Below are 18,220 nucleotides of genomic sequence, written 5' to 3' on the forward strand. Positions count from 1 at the left end.
GGATAAATGCTTGATGTGATGCATACCCCATTTACCCTGATGTGATTAGTATGCATTGTATGCCTGTATCAAAATATACTGGATATCCATATGTAGTATGGATATATGGACTACATACCCACAAAAATTAAAAAAAAAGTAGGTTAACAAAAAATATTAAGACCATATTTAATTAAGTTTTTCTTTTCTATAATGATTTCTTGCATGGGTATTAAGCTTAGAAAATGCTTTCTTTCTGCCACAGTTATATAATGTTCACCTATATTGCCCACTAGTAGTCTTGAAACTTCATTTTTATGATTAAAGTATTTCATCAGGCAAGATTCAGTGAAAGATTTGAGAAAGGGGTATAAAAAGAGATGCTAATTAGCCAGCATGAAGCAATATGGTGCTGCCTATACTGGTTGTCTGTGCCTGGCATCTATTCTGAGTAACAGTGTTCATGCTGAACTGAAAATTAAATATTTTTATCACTCCTGGACATTCACAAATGTTTCACCAACACTGGTTATTGAGTACAATTTTCCCCATTTCATTCATTCATTCATTCATTCATTCACACAATAAAAATTTATTGAGCTGTTGAGGATGCAGCAGTAAACAAACAAAACTCCCAACCATTATGGAACTTAAGTCTAGTAGGGCAGATGGACTAGAAACACTATACAGTGGCCGGGTATGGTGGTTCACGCCTGTAATCCCAGCACTTTGGGAGGCCGAGGCAGGCGGATCACGAAGTCAGGAGATTGAGACCAGTCTGGCCAACGTGGTGGAACCCCACCTCTACCAAAAATACAAAAATTAGCCGGGTGTGGTGGCGTGTGCCTGTAATCCCAACTACTCGGGAGGCTGAGGTAGGAGAATCACTTGAACCCAGGAGACAGAGGTTGCAGTGAGCCAAGATCGCACCACTGCACTTCACCCTAGGCAACAGAGCAAGACTCTGTCTCAAAAAAAAAAAAAAAAAAGAAAAGAAAAAAAGAAATAATATATCATATATATATATAGTATGTGTGTATATATATATTTATACTACATATGTATATCTGATATGTGTATTCTGATCCTTATCCAACTTTTTGCCTGATATCAGATTCCTATTTGAGTGGTGGAGGATTAGTATAACTCCCACCCTTGCCACAGGCATTCCTAAGACTCCTTATTCTGTTTAATTTTTTTCCTTTATCAATTATCACAGTCTGATATACTATGTATATCAGATATATATACTATATGTATGTACATCTCATCAGATATACCAGAAAATTTTGTGTGGTGGCATTAGTGGCATCAACTAATCCTTAAGATTAGTTTTGTGTTTATCTGGTATAACTGATGGTTTTATATTTTATATGTATATCTGATTGGATATACATATATATAGTGTGTGTGTGTGTGTGTGTGTATCAAATGTACATAGTATATCAGACTGTGATAAATGCTAAAGGAAAAAAATTAAACAGGATAAGGAGCCTTAGGAATGCCTGTGGCAAGTAAGGGTGGAAGTTATACTAATCCTCCACTACTCAAATAGGAATCCGGTATCAGGCAAAAAGTTGGATCAGGATCAGAAGCAGATGGTTCCATGGCAAATTATTTTTCCGTTTGAGATTGGAAGTGCTAGGTTGATTTAGAAAAGTGATGATGGAGACCAGGCCACACTAATTGAATGTGCACATGTTGGATGAGAGAATCAAAGCCCTGGAAAATGACCTGGGTAATGTCGTAGTTAGTGAACGTGCAGGGCGTGTGTTCATTTGGGACTCTGGGAGTTAATCCCCAGAGAGATTATTGGTCACTGTCAAGGACTGTGACCTCCATTATACTGGGGTTTTGTCCACTGAGCAAAATATATAATGTCAGAATCTAGAAAGATATTTTGGAATATTTTCCTGTCTCTAAATTATTAAATAACTCGAACTTCAGCTAAAGAGGATTTTAGTTTCATGAATATATGTGGATTTTTTTCCTCTGCATTTCAGATACAATACCAGGGAGGCAGTGCATGGCTTCCTGTTTCTTCCTGCTTAAGCAATTTGATGATGTTTTGATTTACCTCAACTCATTTAAGGTCAGTATAGAATTATCTACAAGACTTTATATACAAAATACTATAGAATGTGTCAGAGAAGATAAGATACCCTTAGAAATGGCCCCTTTTCTGTGGTGGCATTAGTGGCATCAACTAATCCTTAAGGATAGTTTTGTGTTTATCTCGTATAACTGATTGTTTTATACTTTATATGTTCATTCGCAATGTGACTTGTTCTTGGGATGTTTTTCAGAGTTACTTCTATAATGATGACATCTTTAACTTTAATTATGCCCAAGCCAAAGCTGCAACAGGCAATACCAGTGAGGGTGAAGAGGTGGGTACCTGCTTTTGAAAGCATTTGAATGATTCTGCCTAAAAACATCCTTATCTTTTTCTCACTGGAATAAAATGGTCAAGGGTTAAGGATTATTAAAGATTCCTCTATTCTTAGGATGCATTAAAAAGTACACTGTGGAGGCCGGGCGCGGTGGCTCACGCTTGTAATCCCAGCACTTTGGGAGGCCGAGGCGGGCGGATCACGAGGTCAGGAGATTGAGACCGTGGTGAAATCCCATCTCTACTAAAAATACAAAAAAATTAGCCGGGCGTGGTGGCGGGCGCCTGTAGTCCCAGCTACTCGGAGAGGCTGAGGCAGGAGAATGGCGTGAACCCAGGAGGCGGAGCTTGCAGTGAGCCGAGATGGCGCCACCGCACTCCAGCCTGGGCGACAGAGCGAAACTCCGTCTCAAAAAAAAAAAAAAAAAAGTACACTGTGGAGAAGGTGCAGTGACACACACCTGTAGTCCCAGCTACTTGGGAGGCTGAGGCAGGACAATGGCTTGAGCCTGGAAGTTTTAAGCTGCAGTGCACTATGATCATGCCTGTGAATAGCCACTGCACTCTAGCCTGGGCAACATAGCAAGACCCTGTCTCTTCAAAAAAAAAAAAAAAGTACAATGTGAATAGACATAGATTTTATAACCATATTAAAATTTTCCCTTTTTAATAAATTTTATAGAACTATAACATATGTACAGAAAAGTATACATAAGGATACAGCTTGATGACTATCAATATGTTTCTTATTTGATTTCTAACTTAATTGTATTTTTGTGGTCATAGAATGTGCTCTGGGCTGGGCGAGCTGGCTCACACCTATAATCCCAACATTTCAGAAGGCTGAAAAGTGGGAGGATCACTTGAGCTCAGGAGTTTGAGACCAGCCTAGGCAATATAGTGAGACACCATCTCTACAAAAATTTTTTTTAAATAGCTGAGTATAGTGGCATGTGCCATTTGTTGAGGCTTGCCTTACTGACCTGTGTGTAGCATGGTCATATATGCTTAAAAAAGAATATGTATCATACAGTTGTTAATTATTCTGTTTAAATCTTCTATATCCTTACCAACTTTTTGTCAACTTGTAATATCAATTTCTGGTGTAATATTTTAAAATCACCACAATTTTGTCCCTCACTTTTCTTAGCAGCCTGTATAGAATTTGGTTATCTATAATGCTACAGTGATTATCAATCTAAGGCAAGCCAATAATGGGTATTTTTATTGCAAAACCATCCTCATGTGTATTCCCTTTCTTTCCTCTTCTTGCAGGCGTTCCTCTTGATCCAAAGTGAGAAGATGAAAAACGATTACATTTACCTCAGCTGGTTAGCTCGGTGCTGTGAGTCTTCTTTTTTTAAATGTTACAAGAAGAATCCTCTTTTTCTTTTTGGTTGCATAATCTGTTCGGAAATGACATTGAATGTTTTCTAATTTTATTTTGCATTTTGTTCTGTAGAATGAGTAAACACTGAAATTAAGGGTTGTTAATGCTACTCAGTAAGAGTTGCCATGTAAATGTGTCATACAAGTTTACCCTGTGATTAGTTCTACTATATAGCATTGACCTAGTACTTATAGCCTGAAAAATGTCAAGTTCTTCCTAAAGTCTCATTAAAGTTTCCAGAGTCTCAGTTTGTAGTGTTGTTTGTGAAATGATGTTGTTACACTGATTTTAACTTTTCATTATGGGTCAAGTCTGAAAAGTGGCAAAATGTCAAAAATGTAATTTTTTGGTATGTTATAGAACTTTACGTTCTGTCTCTTTCTTTCTCTCACTCACTATCGTTTCTTGTTCCTTTTTAAAACTCAAGATTTAAAATGTTGGCCAGGCACAGTTGCTCACACCTGTAATCCCAGCACTTTGGGAGCGTGAGGCAGGCAAATCACTTGAGGCCAGGAGTTTAAGACCAGCCTCACCAACATGGCAAAACCTCAGCTCTACTAAAAATACTAAAATTAGCTGGGTGTGGTGGCACACACCTGTAATCCCAGCTGCTTGGGAGGCTGAGGCATGAGAATCACTTAACCTGGGAGGCAGAGGTTGCGGTGAGCCAAGATCGCACCACTGTACTCCAGCCTGGGTGACAGAGCAAGACTCTGTCTCAAAAAAAAAAAAAAAAAAATTAAATTAAATGTTCACTGAGTTTTTGTAGTCAGAGGAAAAGTTAGCAATCTTATCTTCTAAGTGAGATTGAAACGATGAGTAGGATTGAATGAATGATAGGTATCCTCTTTTAAGCATATGAGCAAAGTAGGAACTACCAGAAGTCAATCCAATCTGAAAGACATAATTATGTGACTCCTAACTTAAATATTTTAAGTATGGTAGAATTCTGGCAGGGAGCCAGCTTAATGCCAACATTGCAAGCTTTCCATGAAAGCTTTCCATTACTTTATTTGGAATATAGAACGAAATCCATAGAATAATAAAGGTGCAGAAATTATTTTTTGTACATGTAAAAATGACTCATTTGTTTACAACTCTTTGTTTCCTTTTGCAGATATTATGAATAAGAAACCAAGACTAGCCTGGGAACTTTATCTTAAGATGGAAACCTCCGGCGAGTCCTTCAGTCTCTTACAGCTCATTGCTAATGACTGCTACAAGGTGAGTCTGACTGAGACTAAAGGGAACATTAAAGATTCGTATCACATTGCTGCATTGGCTAAATATTAGGGGAAAATGTCCTGCAGACTAAATGGCTAGTATTGAGAGGATTCACGTAGTGTTATAAGAGATGCCGTTCTTTTTATGAGTTAACAACTCAGAGATAGGCAGTATTTCAGAGATTTACGTGTATATGAAATAATTATTTAGACAGGAAGTTTTAGATTTCTAAAGGATATGAATCTTTAGTCAGCGCTGATGTATAGATATTCATCTGGTAGTTGGAAATTTGGTTCTGAAGTTCAAGAAAGATGTCTTCTGACATCTAGAGACATAGATTGGGAGTCATCAACATTTAAGTACAGTCCTGTGTTGCTTAATAATGGGGATAAGTTCTGAGAAATGTGTCATTAGGTGATTTCGTCATTGTACAAACATCAGAGTGTACTTACACAAACCTAGATGGTATAGCCTACTATACACTTGGGCCATATGATATAGCCTATTGCTCCCTAGGCTACAAACCTGTACAGCATGTTCCTGTAGTGAATACTGTAGGTAATTATAACACAATGGCTAATATCTGTGTATTGAAACATATCTAAACATAGAAAAGGCACAATAAAAATATAATATTATGATCTTATGGAACCACAGTCATATATGCTGCCCATCATTGATCAAAATACGGTTATGAAGTACATGACTGGATTAACTGAAGCCCTGAAAAACAGTGAGATGACCCAAGTAAAATGTAAAGTGAGAAGAGGTGCAAACCAAACTTTGAGGTGCAAATGGTAGACAGGAAAGACAAAGGAACCAGAAAAAGAGAATAAAAAATTAGTCAGATTTAGTAAAGAAATGGCTGTTTTGTGTGCATGCTGGGGTGTGTGTGTGGAGGGGCGGGGGGAGTTGGAAAGGCTGGGAGGTGGTAGTAGTTTGGGGACCTAGCCTATAGATTAAGATTATTTTTAAATCAGCCTCAAATTCTGGAAGTTCCTATTTTTGGATTATTTCTTCCAAAAATGTCAAAAATCAGGTAAATGTCAGGTAAAGAGAATCTCATATTAAATTAATCAACAAAAGCTCATTTCAAAGTGAATCATTACCAAAAAAAGAGGTGAAACCCCATCAGTGGAAAATACTTTAAGACGGCCGGGCGCGGTGGCTCAAGCCTGTAATCCCAGCACTTTGGGAGGCCGAGGCGGGCGGATCACGATATCAGGAGATCGAGACCATCCTGGCTAACACGATGAAACCCCGTCTCTACTAAAAATACAAAAAATTAGCCGGGCGTGTTGGCAGGCACCTGTAGTCCCAGCTGCTTGGAGAGGCTGAGGCAGGAGAATGGCGTGAACCCGGGAGGCGGAGCTTGCAGTGAGCCGAGATTGGGCCACTGCACTCCAGCCTGGGGGACAGAGCAAGACTGCGTCTCAAAATAAAAAAGAAAAAAAGAAAAGAAAATACTTTAAGACACAGGAAACTTAAAAATAATAGTTTAACATGACTTGGTGGGTGGCAAGGCTCTTAAATAAGTTAGGGGAGGCAGAGGGAAGGAAAACATTAGTAAGACAGGAAATTATTTCAGTTTTAGATGTATTAAATCTGAAGTGTCTTTGAGGCTCCCAGCAGAGATAACAGAAGTAGGAAATTAACAGGCTGTGCTTGGAGCTTTGGTATTCATCAGGATTAGCAATGTAGATTTAGTAGTTAACAATGTAGATTTAGAAGTCAACCATAGTTAGTGGTGGTAGTAGCAGCAGCAGCAGCAGCAACAGCAGAGTATGAGAGAGAATAAGATTAGCCAGTAAATGGGGTGAGGAACCTTGCGGAACACCAGTGTTTAAGGGCTAGAAAGAGAAAGAAGAGTAAATGAAAGAGAGGATGAACAGAAGAGAAGGAAAACAATGAGGATAGGAAAAAAATGCTTTTCATTACTTTTTCTTGCTCCCATTTAATCAAAAACCAAGGCAGGAGAGTGTCAAATCTGCAACTGGATAGAAATGCATGAGGACTGAGAAGACAGTAAGGGTAGAGAATAGACTCAGATTACAAAGCAGATGCAGCGAGTGTAATGTAGACCACAGTCTTAAAAATTTTGATATTAAAGATAAGAAGGAAAAATGTAATGCTAACTTAAATGGAAAATCAGGGTTTGGAATTGGGGGGCATGGGGTGGAGAGTTCTTTTAGAATGGGGATAGGGGAGTATATCTGTAGGCAGAAGAAAATGAGCCATTGAACAGTAAGATTAAAGATTCAGGAGGATGGGGCATTTTTGATGGAGTTAGGCCCTGAGCAGATGAGAGGGGAATAGAGTTAACATCAAAGGAAGATAACTACTTGAAAAACAAGTTGGCATTACCTAGTGTCTCAGTGGTCCCATGACCACCCACTAGTTTGGTGATTTACTAGAAGGACTCATATGACTCAATATATAGTTATACTCACGGCTAAAATTTATTACACTACAGGAACAGCAGGAAAAAGATAGGTGTAGGTGAAGGCTAGAGAAGCCAAATACAGGTTTTCTTATCTTCCTTCTGTGGGGATCACACAGTCAAGTCTTTATCAAGCATATGTGTGAGGTCCTTGTCAAAGAAAAACAAAGAGAATAAAGGGAGAAATGGCAGAATTAAGCCCTAACATGTCAATAATTAAATGTAAATGGTCTAAGTATGCCAATTAAAAGACATCTATTGAGAGAGTGAATTAAAAAACATAACCCAATTATGTGTTCTCAACAAGAAATTCACTTTAAATATATTGATATACATAGGTCAAAAATAAAAGGATTTAAAAAAACCCACCATGAAATAGTTTGGCAGTTTCTTTTTTTTTTTTTTTTTTTTTGAGATGGAGTCTCGCTCTCTCGCCCAGTCTGGGGTGCAGTGGCGCAATCTCGGCTCACTGCAAGCTCCGCCTCCCGGGTTCACGCCATTCTCCTGCCTCAGCCTCTCCGAGTAGCTGGGACTACAGACGCCCGCCACCACGCCCGGCTAATTTTTTTGTATTTTTAGTAGAGACGGGGTTTCACCGTGGTCTTGATCTCGTGACCTCGTGATCTGCCCGCCTCGGCCTCCCAAAGTGCTGGGATTACAAGCGTGAGCCACCGCGCCCGGCTGGCAGTTTCTTTAATAAACATACTTGCCATATGACCCAGCAATTGCATTCCTGTGTATTTATCCCAGATAAATGAAAACCTATATCCACAGAAATATATAAATGTTAATAACACAAATTTTAATATTTAAATGTTAATAGCAGCTTTGTTTGTAATAGCCTAAAAATGGAGACAAAGTCTTTCAGTAGGTGAATGGTTAAACAGACTGGTTTGGCATGGAATACTACTCAGTAATAAAAAGGAACTATAATGAGAAGTCTGACTCCATTTCTGGATGTTTGACTGCTGACAGCTTTTAAGCCTCACCCCTGCCTCTTGCCCTCGTGCCCCACATCTGGACAAAATGATAAGAAAACCTATGTGCTCCCTTCTTTGGCACCATAGGGTGATTTAAACCACACAAGTCCCTGCCCACGCACAGGAACCTTCACCATGGCCCCACCTCCTAACCACAGTAAACACCAAAGCCAGTCTCCTTTCCTTGCTCTCTCAGGCCTTTTCAGATCTGCTTAATAGAGCCGTTCTACTCTCCCTAGATTTCAACTATGTAAGAAAACGTTTCATATCCTCTTGCTGTGTGTGTGTGGCATCATCAGTTTCACCATCCAAACCAAACTTTGGTTGGGAGTCCCTCTTGCATTTGCAGGATGACCAGAACAGGAGCAAGCTATTGGAACACACAGTAACTTGAATTAACAGGGAATAACAAGGACATTATACTGAAGGAAAAAAGCCAGTTTCAAAGGGTCCCATACTGTTTGCTTTCATATATGTAACATTCTTGAAATGACAAAATTATTGAGATAGAGAACAAATTAGTGGTTGTTAGATGTTAGGGATGGTGAGCAGGGAGGGCTGTGCATGTGACTGTAAAAGGGTAACAAGGGAAATCTTTGTGATGATATAATAGTTCTGCATCTTGGTCAGGCATGGTGGCTTATGCCTGTAATCCCAGTACTTTGGGAGGCCAAGGCAGGAGGATTGCTTGAGGCCAGGAGATCAAGGCCAGCCTGGGCAACATAGTGAGACACTGTCTCTATAAAACATTTTTAAAAAGCAGCTGGAAGGCTGGGCGTGGTGGCTGATGCCTGTAATCCCAGCACTTTGGGAGGCTGAGGCAGGCGGATCATGAGGTCAGGAGATCGACACCATCCTCGTTAACACAGTGAAACCCTGTCTCTACTAAAAATACAAAAAATTAGCCAGGCGTGGTGGCGGGCGCCTGTAGTCCCAGCTACTCAGGAGGCTGAGGCAGGAGAATGGTGTGAATCCAGGAGGTGGAGCTTGCAGTGAGCCGAGATCACGCCACTGCACTCCAGCCTGGGTGACAGGGCGAGACTCCATCTCAAAAAAAAAAAAAAAATTACCTGGGCATGGTGGCTACCTCAAGAGGCTGAGGCAGGAGAATCACTTGAGCCCAGAAGTTCAAGGTTGCAGTGAGCTGTGATTGCCTTACTGCACTCCAACGTGGATGACAAAGCAAGACCTTGTGTCCAAAAAAAAAAGAGTAATTCGGTATCTTCATAGTTGTATGGCTGTGGTTACATGAATCTACACATAGGATGAAATAACAGGACCATCATCAACATACATGGTACCAGTGTCAATTTCCTGATTTTGATATTGTGATATTTTACTATCCTTATTTAAGCTGTAACCTTTGGAGGATACTAGGTGAAAGGTACATGTGACTTCTGTCCTATCTTCGTCCATGGATCTATAATTATTAATACTTCAAAATAAAAAAAATTTTTAAATGAATCAACTAGAGCTATATACAGCAATAAAGATGAGTCTTATAATGTTGAATCATAGGTACAAGACATAATAGAATATTTACAGTATTCGTTCACATAAAGTTCTGAGAAGCAGAACTCAATTATATTGTTTAAAGATGTGTATACTGAAGAGAGAACGTAAAAGTCAGAAGAGTAGTTACCTCCGGGTATGGAAAGAGGGAGTTATGGTCTGGAAGTGACACACAGAGAGCTTTTGTGTTGCTCTCAGTGTCTTGACCTGGGTAGTGTTTACAGTATTTTCACATTATAATTAGTGAGATGTACATGGATGTTTCATATACCATCCTATATGTGTGTTATTTCACAATAAAGAGTATTTTTTTTTTTTTTTTTTTTTGAGACAGAGTCTCACGCTGTCACCCAGGCTGGAGTGCAGTGGAGCAATCTCGGGTCACTGCAAGCTCCGCCTCCCAGGTTCACGCCATTCTCCTGCCTCAGCCTCTCCGAGTAGCTCGGACTACAGGCACCCGCCACCACACCCGGCTAATTTTTTGTATTTTTAGTAGAGACGGGGTTTCACCGTGGTCTCAATCTCCTGACCTCGTGATCTGCCCGCCTCGGCCTCCCAAAGTGCTGGGATTACAAGCGTGAGCCACCGCGCCCGGCCGATAAAGACTTTTTTATTTTATTTTATTTTATTTTATTTTTAATTAATTTTTTTTTTTGCACACAAAACAATAAACATTTTCTAAAAATACATACAAACAAAAAGATGCATATCAAACATATTAGGAAGGTTGCACATGGGAAGACGGGGAATAGAAATGGGGGGTGGGAATTAAAGAAAATAAATGAGAGAGGGACTTTATATGGATCAATGATAATAACTCAATCCTCTATTTGACAAAGAAGAAGGAGAAGGAAGAGGAAGAAAAAGAAAGTGGGATAAGGGATCAGAAAGGGAGGAAAATAGAAAAAATTAGAGTATGACTCCAGGGTAGACCTGTTTTGTTGTCACTGGGTTGGTTGGTTGGTTTGTCTGTTGTATTTTTCATATGTTTCGCCATGTTGGCCAGGCTGGTGTCGAACTCCTAGCCTCAAGCGATCAACCCGCCTCGGCCTCCCAGAGTGCTGGGACCACAGGCGTGAGCCACCACGTCCAGCCCCAACATTGCATCTGGCCTCCGTGGTAGACCTCCCAGACGGGGCGGCCGGGCAGAGGTGCTCCCCACATCCCAGATGGGGTGGCCGGGCAGAGGCGCTCCTTACTTCCCAAACGGGGCGGCCAGGCAGAGACGCTCCTCACTTCTTCCCAGACGGGGCGGCCGGGCAGAGGCGCTCCTCACTTCCCAGACGGGGCGGCCGGGCAGAGACGCTCCTCACTTCTTCCCAGATGGGGTGGCCGGGCAGAGGCGCTTCTCACTTCCTAGACGGGGCGGCGGGGCAGAGACGCTCCTCAACTCCCAGACAGGGCGGCCGAGCAGAGACGCTCATTTCTTCCCAGACGGGGCGGCGGGGCAGAGGTGCCCCTCACTTCTACCCAGACGGGGCGGCCGGGCAGAGGCGCCCCTCACTTCTTCCCAGACAGGGCGGCCGGGCAGAGGTGCTCCCCACTTCCCAGACAGGGCGGCCAGGCAGAGGCGCTCCTCACTTCTTCCCAGACGGGGTGGCTGGGCAGAGACGCTCCTCACTTCTTCCCAGGGGCGGCCGGGCAGAGGTGCTCCCCACTTCCCAGACAGGGCGGCCAGGCAGAGGCGCTCCTCACTTCTTCCCAGACGGGGTGGCCGGGCAGAGGCGCTCCCCACATCCCAGACGGGGCGGCCGGGCAGAGGTGCTCCTCACTTCTTCCCAGACGGGGTGGCTGGGCAGAGAAGACTTTTTTTAAAAAGAGTACATAAATAGGCCGGGCGCGGTGGCTCACGCTTGTAATCCCAGCACTTTGGGAGGCCGAGGCGGGCGGATCACGAGGTCAGGAGATCGAGACCACGGTGAAACCCCGTCTCTACTAAAAAAAATACAAAAAATTAGCCGGGCGCGGTGGCGGGCGCCTGTAGTCCCAGCTACTCGGAGAGGCTGAGGCAGGAGAATGGCGTGAACCCGGGAGGCGGAGCTTGCAGTGAGCCGAGATTGCGCCACTGCACTCCAGCCTGGGTGACAGAGCGAGACTCCGTCTCAAAAAAAAAAAAAAAAAAGAGTACATAAATAGAAGGACAAACCTTGAAAATAATAATAAAAAATCTTTGAGTGAGATTAGGCAGAAAGGAGGAAAGGAAGAATGAAGGTGTAAATATAATTTGAACTGAAGAGAAGAAAGTTGTGTTTTCCCTATGAAGTACAGAATAAGGCTAAGCTAAGAAGGCTGTCTTAAGGAAATTGTCAAAGATTTAGAAAAACATCTGTCAGGAATAAAGAAGTAACTAAACCATAAAGAGAGTTGCCCAGCAATTTGAAGCCTTAAGTGAAATTGGTAACAGTATGTATTTATGATTGCCAAGTAAGAAAACTCATCTGGCCAGGTTTCATTCTTTTGATGAAGCTGAGCAACTCTGTCCAACAAGGACAACATAGTGAAAGCCTGTCTTGCAAAAAGTTAAAAATTAGCTGGGCATGGTGGTGTGCACCTGTAGTCCCAGCTGCTTGGAACAGTAAGGCAGGAGGATCTCTTGAGCCCAGGAATTTGAGGTCACAGTGAGCCATGATGGCACCACTGCACTCCAGCCTGGGCAATAGTGCAAGATCTTATCTCTAAAAAAAAAAATGAATAAAAATTTTTTTAAATAAAAGAAAACTAATTAAGCAAAATTTAATGGCATTCAACATGTTCTATGAGGCCAAGGAAATGTGTAGTATATTTGGGAAAAATGTCTGTCAAAATGCATTAAACATTTAAAAGATTTAGTGTTTAGAATAGTAGTCAGTATACATCTAAGCATTCTGAGAATGTAGGAACAAGACTAGGGAAAGACCATCCTGGAGTTGAACATGATCAAATTAGCATAAAATGAATGATAGTAGTCATCTGAAAAGAATGCATTGAAGAGACTTGAAAAATGCTCAGTTCAAATCACAATCCTCAGAGTTTATCCTCAAGATTAGAATACAATTAGAAGAAAAGGCAAAAGTGCTGATTGTAGCATAACTTGACTCTATGTAGAAAAAATGTTATACTGTTGAAAACTGAGTGAACATAAGGTAGTTTAAACTGAACCCGTGTACCCAAACTGTAATTTTCCTTCTTCTTGTTTTAATTAGGAATTGAAGTTTTTCTAACTTGCTAACTGAAAATGTTGTCAGCACCCATGCACTTATTTCATACAGTCCCGTTTCATGTTATCTTTATGTTCAGGTTCTTTCTGTGCAATCTTTTTACTGCAAGTATTACCACATACTTTCTCTTATTCAGATGGGCCAGTTTTACTATTCTGCCAAAGCTTTTGATGTCCTTGAGAGGCTGGATCCTAATCCTGAATATTGGGAAGGCAAACGGGGTGCCTGTGTGGGCATTTTCCAGATGATCATAGCTGGGAGAGAACCCAAGTAAGTAAACAGGCAAGAAATACTACCTCCACTCATTTGCTGGTTTGGGAGGGAAAATAATTGTTCTCTTGGATGATATCTTCTGAAAACGCATAATTATAATTATGTTTTAGAATGGTGAAAAAAAGGTTGATGTTAAATATTTCTATCTGACCATTTTCCTCCAGAATTCATTTTGTAGAATCAGATAATTCTAAATCATATATAATAGGATCAGATCATTCTAAGTCATATATACATTGAGTACACTAACAGCCTTCACATATAAGAGCAGGGTGTATATTTGGTTCCAAATAAATAGCCATTTTTATAAACAAAGTGTTTTTTTTTACTCTTCTACTCTTTCGGGTTTTTTGGTTTTTGCCTATTGGCTTTTTCTTGTGTCCTTTAGTTTAGGTCTCAAAAAATTAGGAATGGAGTAGATGTGGTTGATAACTCTTTTGTTTTCTTTCACCTTCTCATATTCTAGGAAATACTGAGATATTAGTTTACATAAAATTAATAAAATTAAGTCATTTATACTTTCTTTTTTTCTTTTTTTTCTTTTCTTTTCTTTTTTTTTTTAGATAGAGTCTTGCTCTGTTGCCCAGGCTGGAGTGCAATGGCGTGATCTCAGCTCACTGCAACCTCTGCCTCCCGGGTTTAAGTGATTCTCCTGCCTCACGCTCCCGAGTAGCTGGGATTACAGGCACGTGCCACCATGCCTGGCTAATTTTTGTATTTTTAGTAGGGATAGGGTTTCACCATGTTGGCCAGGCTGGTCTCAAACTCCTGACCTCAGATGATCCTTCCACCTCAGCCTCCCAAAGTTCTGGGATTGCAGGCATGAGCCACCATGCCCAGCCTATAGTTTCATTTGAAACAAACATTAAAACACAGCTAGATTCCATTTTCTAAAAATAACTTCATGGAATGTATTTGTTACTGATATATGAATAGGAAATGTGATAATTTTGTAAGAAAATAATCTATCAAAAATTACTTCCTACCTTATAGTACTTCTAGTTCTAAGTAAAAGTTTAAAAGCATTTGGTTAGGTGAAGGAGGTTGTTTGTGGGGAAAAAGAAGTAGAAAATATGAGAAGACTCTTAAGCAAATAGGTTCATAGGCAGTCGCCTATAGATTTGCTAGGGCAATAGGGAAATTTTAGCATTCATTACTTAAAATATGTTTTAATTTTAATTAAATTTAAAGTACTTCAAATATAAATGCTAGGCTTAGTCCTTAATGTTCATCTCTTCCATATTTATTCATGTATTATTTTTCTTGAAAAAAATCCCTTATTCCTTTGGCTTTGTAAAATTTTATGAATTTGACAGTGATGCCTAGTTGAAGGTGGTTACCACCTTAAACAAGGGAGAAATCCATGAGTTAGATAAACTAAGTGACTTGCTGGTGTTAGAGCTAGAACTTGAACCCCAACTTCTGGATATACCCTTTCTAGTCATGCAGAATAAGAATAGAAATGGGAATGTTTAGGTCATCTCAGAAAGGACAAAAAGATTATCAGTATGTATATAGGTAGTATGGATAAACAGGGAACACTTGGATTGATAAGAAAGATTTCACATAATTTCCATTTTACTATGCCACCATAAGAACATAAGGCTAGGCAGTTTGTAATTGCTTTATGAATACACAGTGGAAGAGTCTATTACCAAAAATGCCCTACAAGACATACAGTCTGAAGGACAGGTCAGAGTTTATTTCATTTTTTAATTTTCATTCTTCATTGAAACACTTTGTCTTTTCAAATCTTTTCCTCAGAGAGACCCTTCAAGAAGTGCTCCATTTACTGAGAAGCACAGGTAACACTCAAGTAGAATACATGATCCGGATCATGAGGAAATGGGCCAAAGAAAACAGAGTGCCCATCTAAAATAGCTCCAGCATCCTAGGAACCAGCTTCTACTTTGACATAAAACTGGAAATCATTTTCACTCCAATTTAATCTGTGATACAGGGCTCTGTTTTATTGATATTTTCCTTCCTTGCTCTTTAAGCCTCAAGGTCAGAGACTGACTTGCTGAGACCTAGTCTCCTGGCTGAACAGAGCGCCATAGTCTGTGACCCTGTATGATCCTAGTAGCAATAAGACTTTGGACTTATCTGGTGCCTTTCTTCCAAAAATGCTCAGAGTACTTTTATGCAATTTACTGACTTTAAGGAAAACAGTATAACTTTTTTTTGTTAGCATTTTATGGCATTGTTTCCTGGCTGCAATAACAAATGTCTTTGATGTTCAAGAATCAGCATCATTGTATCATTTAACTTTAAGGCATCTCTGTACCTTATCCCATTTTATTGGGGAATTCCATAAAGGGTTTCATAACTTCACCTCTGAATCTTGGGAGAATAACTAGCTATGTGATTCTAAGAATGGCAGTAAGCTACGTTATCAAACTGTCCAGTCATTAATAGGATAGATTTATGGGATTACTCTTTCAGTAATTAAAATGTTGATGATAATAACATGTTACAGTGCAGTAAGATGAGTATTGCAATGTTTTAAAAGGTGAGTACTATGAAAAAAATTGTAGTACCTCTAAAGGTATTCAAGAAACAATGTTTATGAATCTCACTAGTCCATTATATTTTGGTACCATCATATTTTCGGTAACAAAGCAGGTTAGGTTTTTGTTCATGTATCTCGCTGAACAAACATCAGTTTTTGTTGTTGTTGTTGTTGTTGTTTTGAGAAGGAGTCTCGCTCTGTCACCCAGGCTGGAGTGCAGTGGTGTAATCTCGGCTCACTGCAAGCTCCGCCTCCTGGGTTCACGTCATTCTCCTGCCTCAGCCTCCTGAGTAGCTGGGACTACAGGGGCCCGCCACCACGCCTGGCTAATTTTTTGTATTTTTAATAGAGACGGGGTTTCACCGTGTTAGCCACGATGCTCTCCATCTCCTGACCTCGTGATCCGTCTGCCTCAGCCTCCCAAAGTGCTGGGATTACAGGCGTGAGCCACTGCGCCTGGCCCAAACATCAGTTTTGAAAGTAGGGCTACAGTGATTTATATGCATTGTAGGCACTTATTAATGTAACAATAATAAAACATGAATTATATAAAGTCTTTTGAGGGAATCTCCTAATGGCTAGGCTCTCTGTTGTAAGTCATATTCCAGCCCCATGTTTCTGAGCTCTTATAACATAAACCTGCTATACAACTGAGCATTCTTAAGCTCACAACCTATTTCCAGAAAAGAGACCCACATCTTTCTATGTTTTATACTACCTTTGTTTTTACACCATATAGTTTTTTTCTATTAGTTTAAGGTACCTAGTGTTACAGGTCTAGAAAGTGCAGAGCCATCCCTACCTAGAAGAGAATAGATGGGAAGAGAACTGAAAGAAAGAATTCCTTAAGCACTGAAGTCAGGAAAATCCCCGTAGGCACTGTATTAGTTGTTCCACTTATCCCAGCACTCCACTTGTGGGTGAAGGAGTTGTATAGAAAGGAGATGAGAAAATGGCAGGAGTGGAAGCAGCCAAGAAGAGATCAATGACTGAAGATCGCCTTCACCTTCAGGACTGTGGCAAGGGGTTATTTCACCTCTACTCGTGAAGATGGCCAGTTTTTCTGTCTTTTATCTTAGACCCATATATAATCAGTTCAGAGCACAAATCAAAATAAACTGGCCTAAATAACTGAATTCTAGGAAGCAAAGCTACATCTTTTTTCATATGCCAAAGCTTCTGTTTCCTCATGTTGTTCCTACTTTTTAAATAATAAATGGCTCTCAGCATCTTAGGAACTAGGTGGGTCCTATCTGGGTAGAACCTGCTATAATTTTTAGAATCATTCTTGTAATTCTTACCTCACTTAAAATATTAGGAAACACAGTAATAGAAAAGACAGGGAGAACTCGTCAGCAGGTTTTGGCAGTGAAATTTGTCTTCCAGTGAATTGCTATTATTTTCAAATTGCCTGTAGTCAAAAATTGCTTTTCCATTGATGGAGACTTATTTCAAATGAGCTTTTGTTGAGTTCAACACTCTAGATTCTCTCTGACATTTTCCTGTCTTTTGGGAAAAAAAAGCAGATATTCCAAAAATGGCAGAAATCTAATTTTTGTAAACTTTTTCATCTACAGGACTGAGCCAAAAAACATACATACTATTTTAAAGAAAGGTACCATCTAATTCTGTTATTAAAGATAGCTACTTCTGAAGTGTCTTAACAGAGTTTCGAGATTGCGAAGTAGTGTTGCACAGCTGGTTTTCTTATATGTGATGATGGAGGAGAGAGGAAGACCCAGACTTAGGCATGTAGTGAAATATGTACAGTTTCTGGCATTTATAGTCTATAGCATACATTACTTGCAAATGGGAAAAGTATTTTATAATTATTTTTGTACCTCAAAATAATTATTCTACTGTATTATATTCAAATTAAAGTTTATTATTTGGTTCTTAGTATGATACTCTGTTGAGTGTGATGAGGGTGGGACCTAAGTATGTCATGTGCCTTCTACCCTTTCTTTCCTAGCCCTGGAATGAAAGGACAGAAATAAAGTTTTGGGCCCCATAAGTTACTCTTTAGAAGAGAGGAAAGTACATATTCCCCAAGAAGCCCTTTCCACTAAGAGGCTGCTGGTTCCTGCTGAATCATACTAGGCTTGGCTCTTTGCTGAATTACAGCCCATTCAGAAGTTATATGACCAGTGCATAGTGTAGTACCTCACACATAGAAAGCTCTCAAATACTTGTTGACTGAATAATTAAACATACAGTAACTGGTAGAGCAAGTGACTTGTGAAGTCTAACCTCATATATGCAGTTCCCATTTAATTATTATTTTATTGTGTGCTAAGCATATGCCAGGTACTTGGGATGCA

General features: G+C 40.1%; 1 protein-coding gene across 2 annotated transcripts in view; it reads left to right on the forward strand.

The window, feature by feature from the left end:
• IFT56 (intraflagellar transport 56) overlaps window positions 1-17,798 on the forward strand; it is a 55,003-nt gene extending 37,205 nt beyond the window's left edge. The window contains exons 13-18 of one of the 2 annotated variants that reach the window (XM_032761889.2): window positions 1,983-2,071; window positions 2,286-2,369; window positions 3,647-3,716; window positions 4,879-4,985; window positions 13,251-13,384; window positions 15,152-17,798. In XM_032761889.2, coding sequence (XP_032617780.1) covers window positions 1,983-2,071; window positions 2,286-2,369; window positions 3,647-3,716; window positions 4,879-4,985; window positions 13,251-13,384; window positions 15,152-15,263 — 596 coding nt within the window. In that variant the 3' untranslated portion in view covers window positions 15,264-17,798. The remainder of the gene's footprint in view (window positions 1-1,982; window positions 2,072-2,285; window positions 2,370-3,646; window positions 3,717-4,878; window positions 4,986-13,250; window positions 13,385-15,151) is intronic. The other variant, XM_058427101.1, reaches the window with a different exon arrangement.
• The last annotated feature ends 422 nt before the right edge of the window (window positions 17,799-18,220 follow it).

Source organism: Hylobates moloch, unplaced genomic scaffold, assembly GCF_009828535.3.
Source record: "Hylobates moloch isolate HMO894 unplaced genomic scaffold, HMol_V3 SCAFFOLD_1, whole genome shotgun sequence".
Classification (NCBI taxonomy): Eukaryota; Metazoa; Chordata; class Mammalia; order Primates; family Hylobatidae; genus Hylobates; species Hylobates moloch.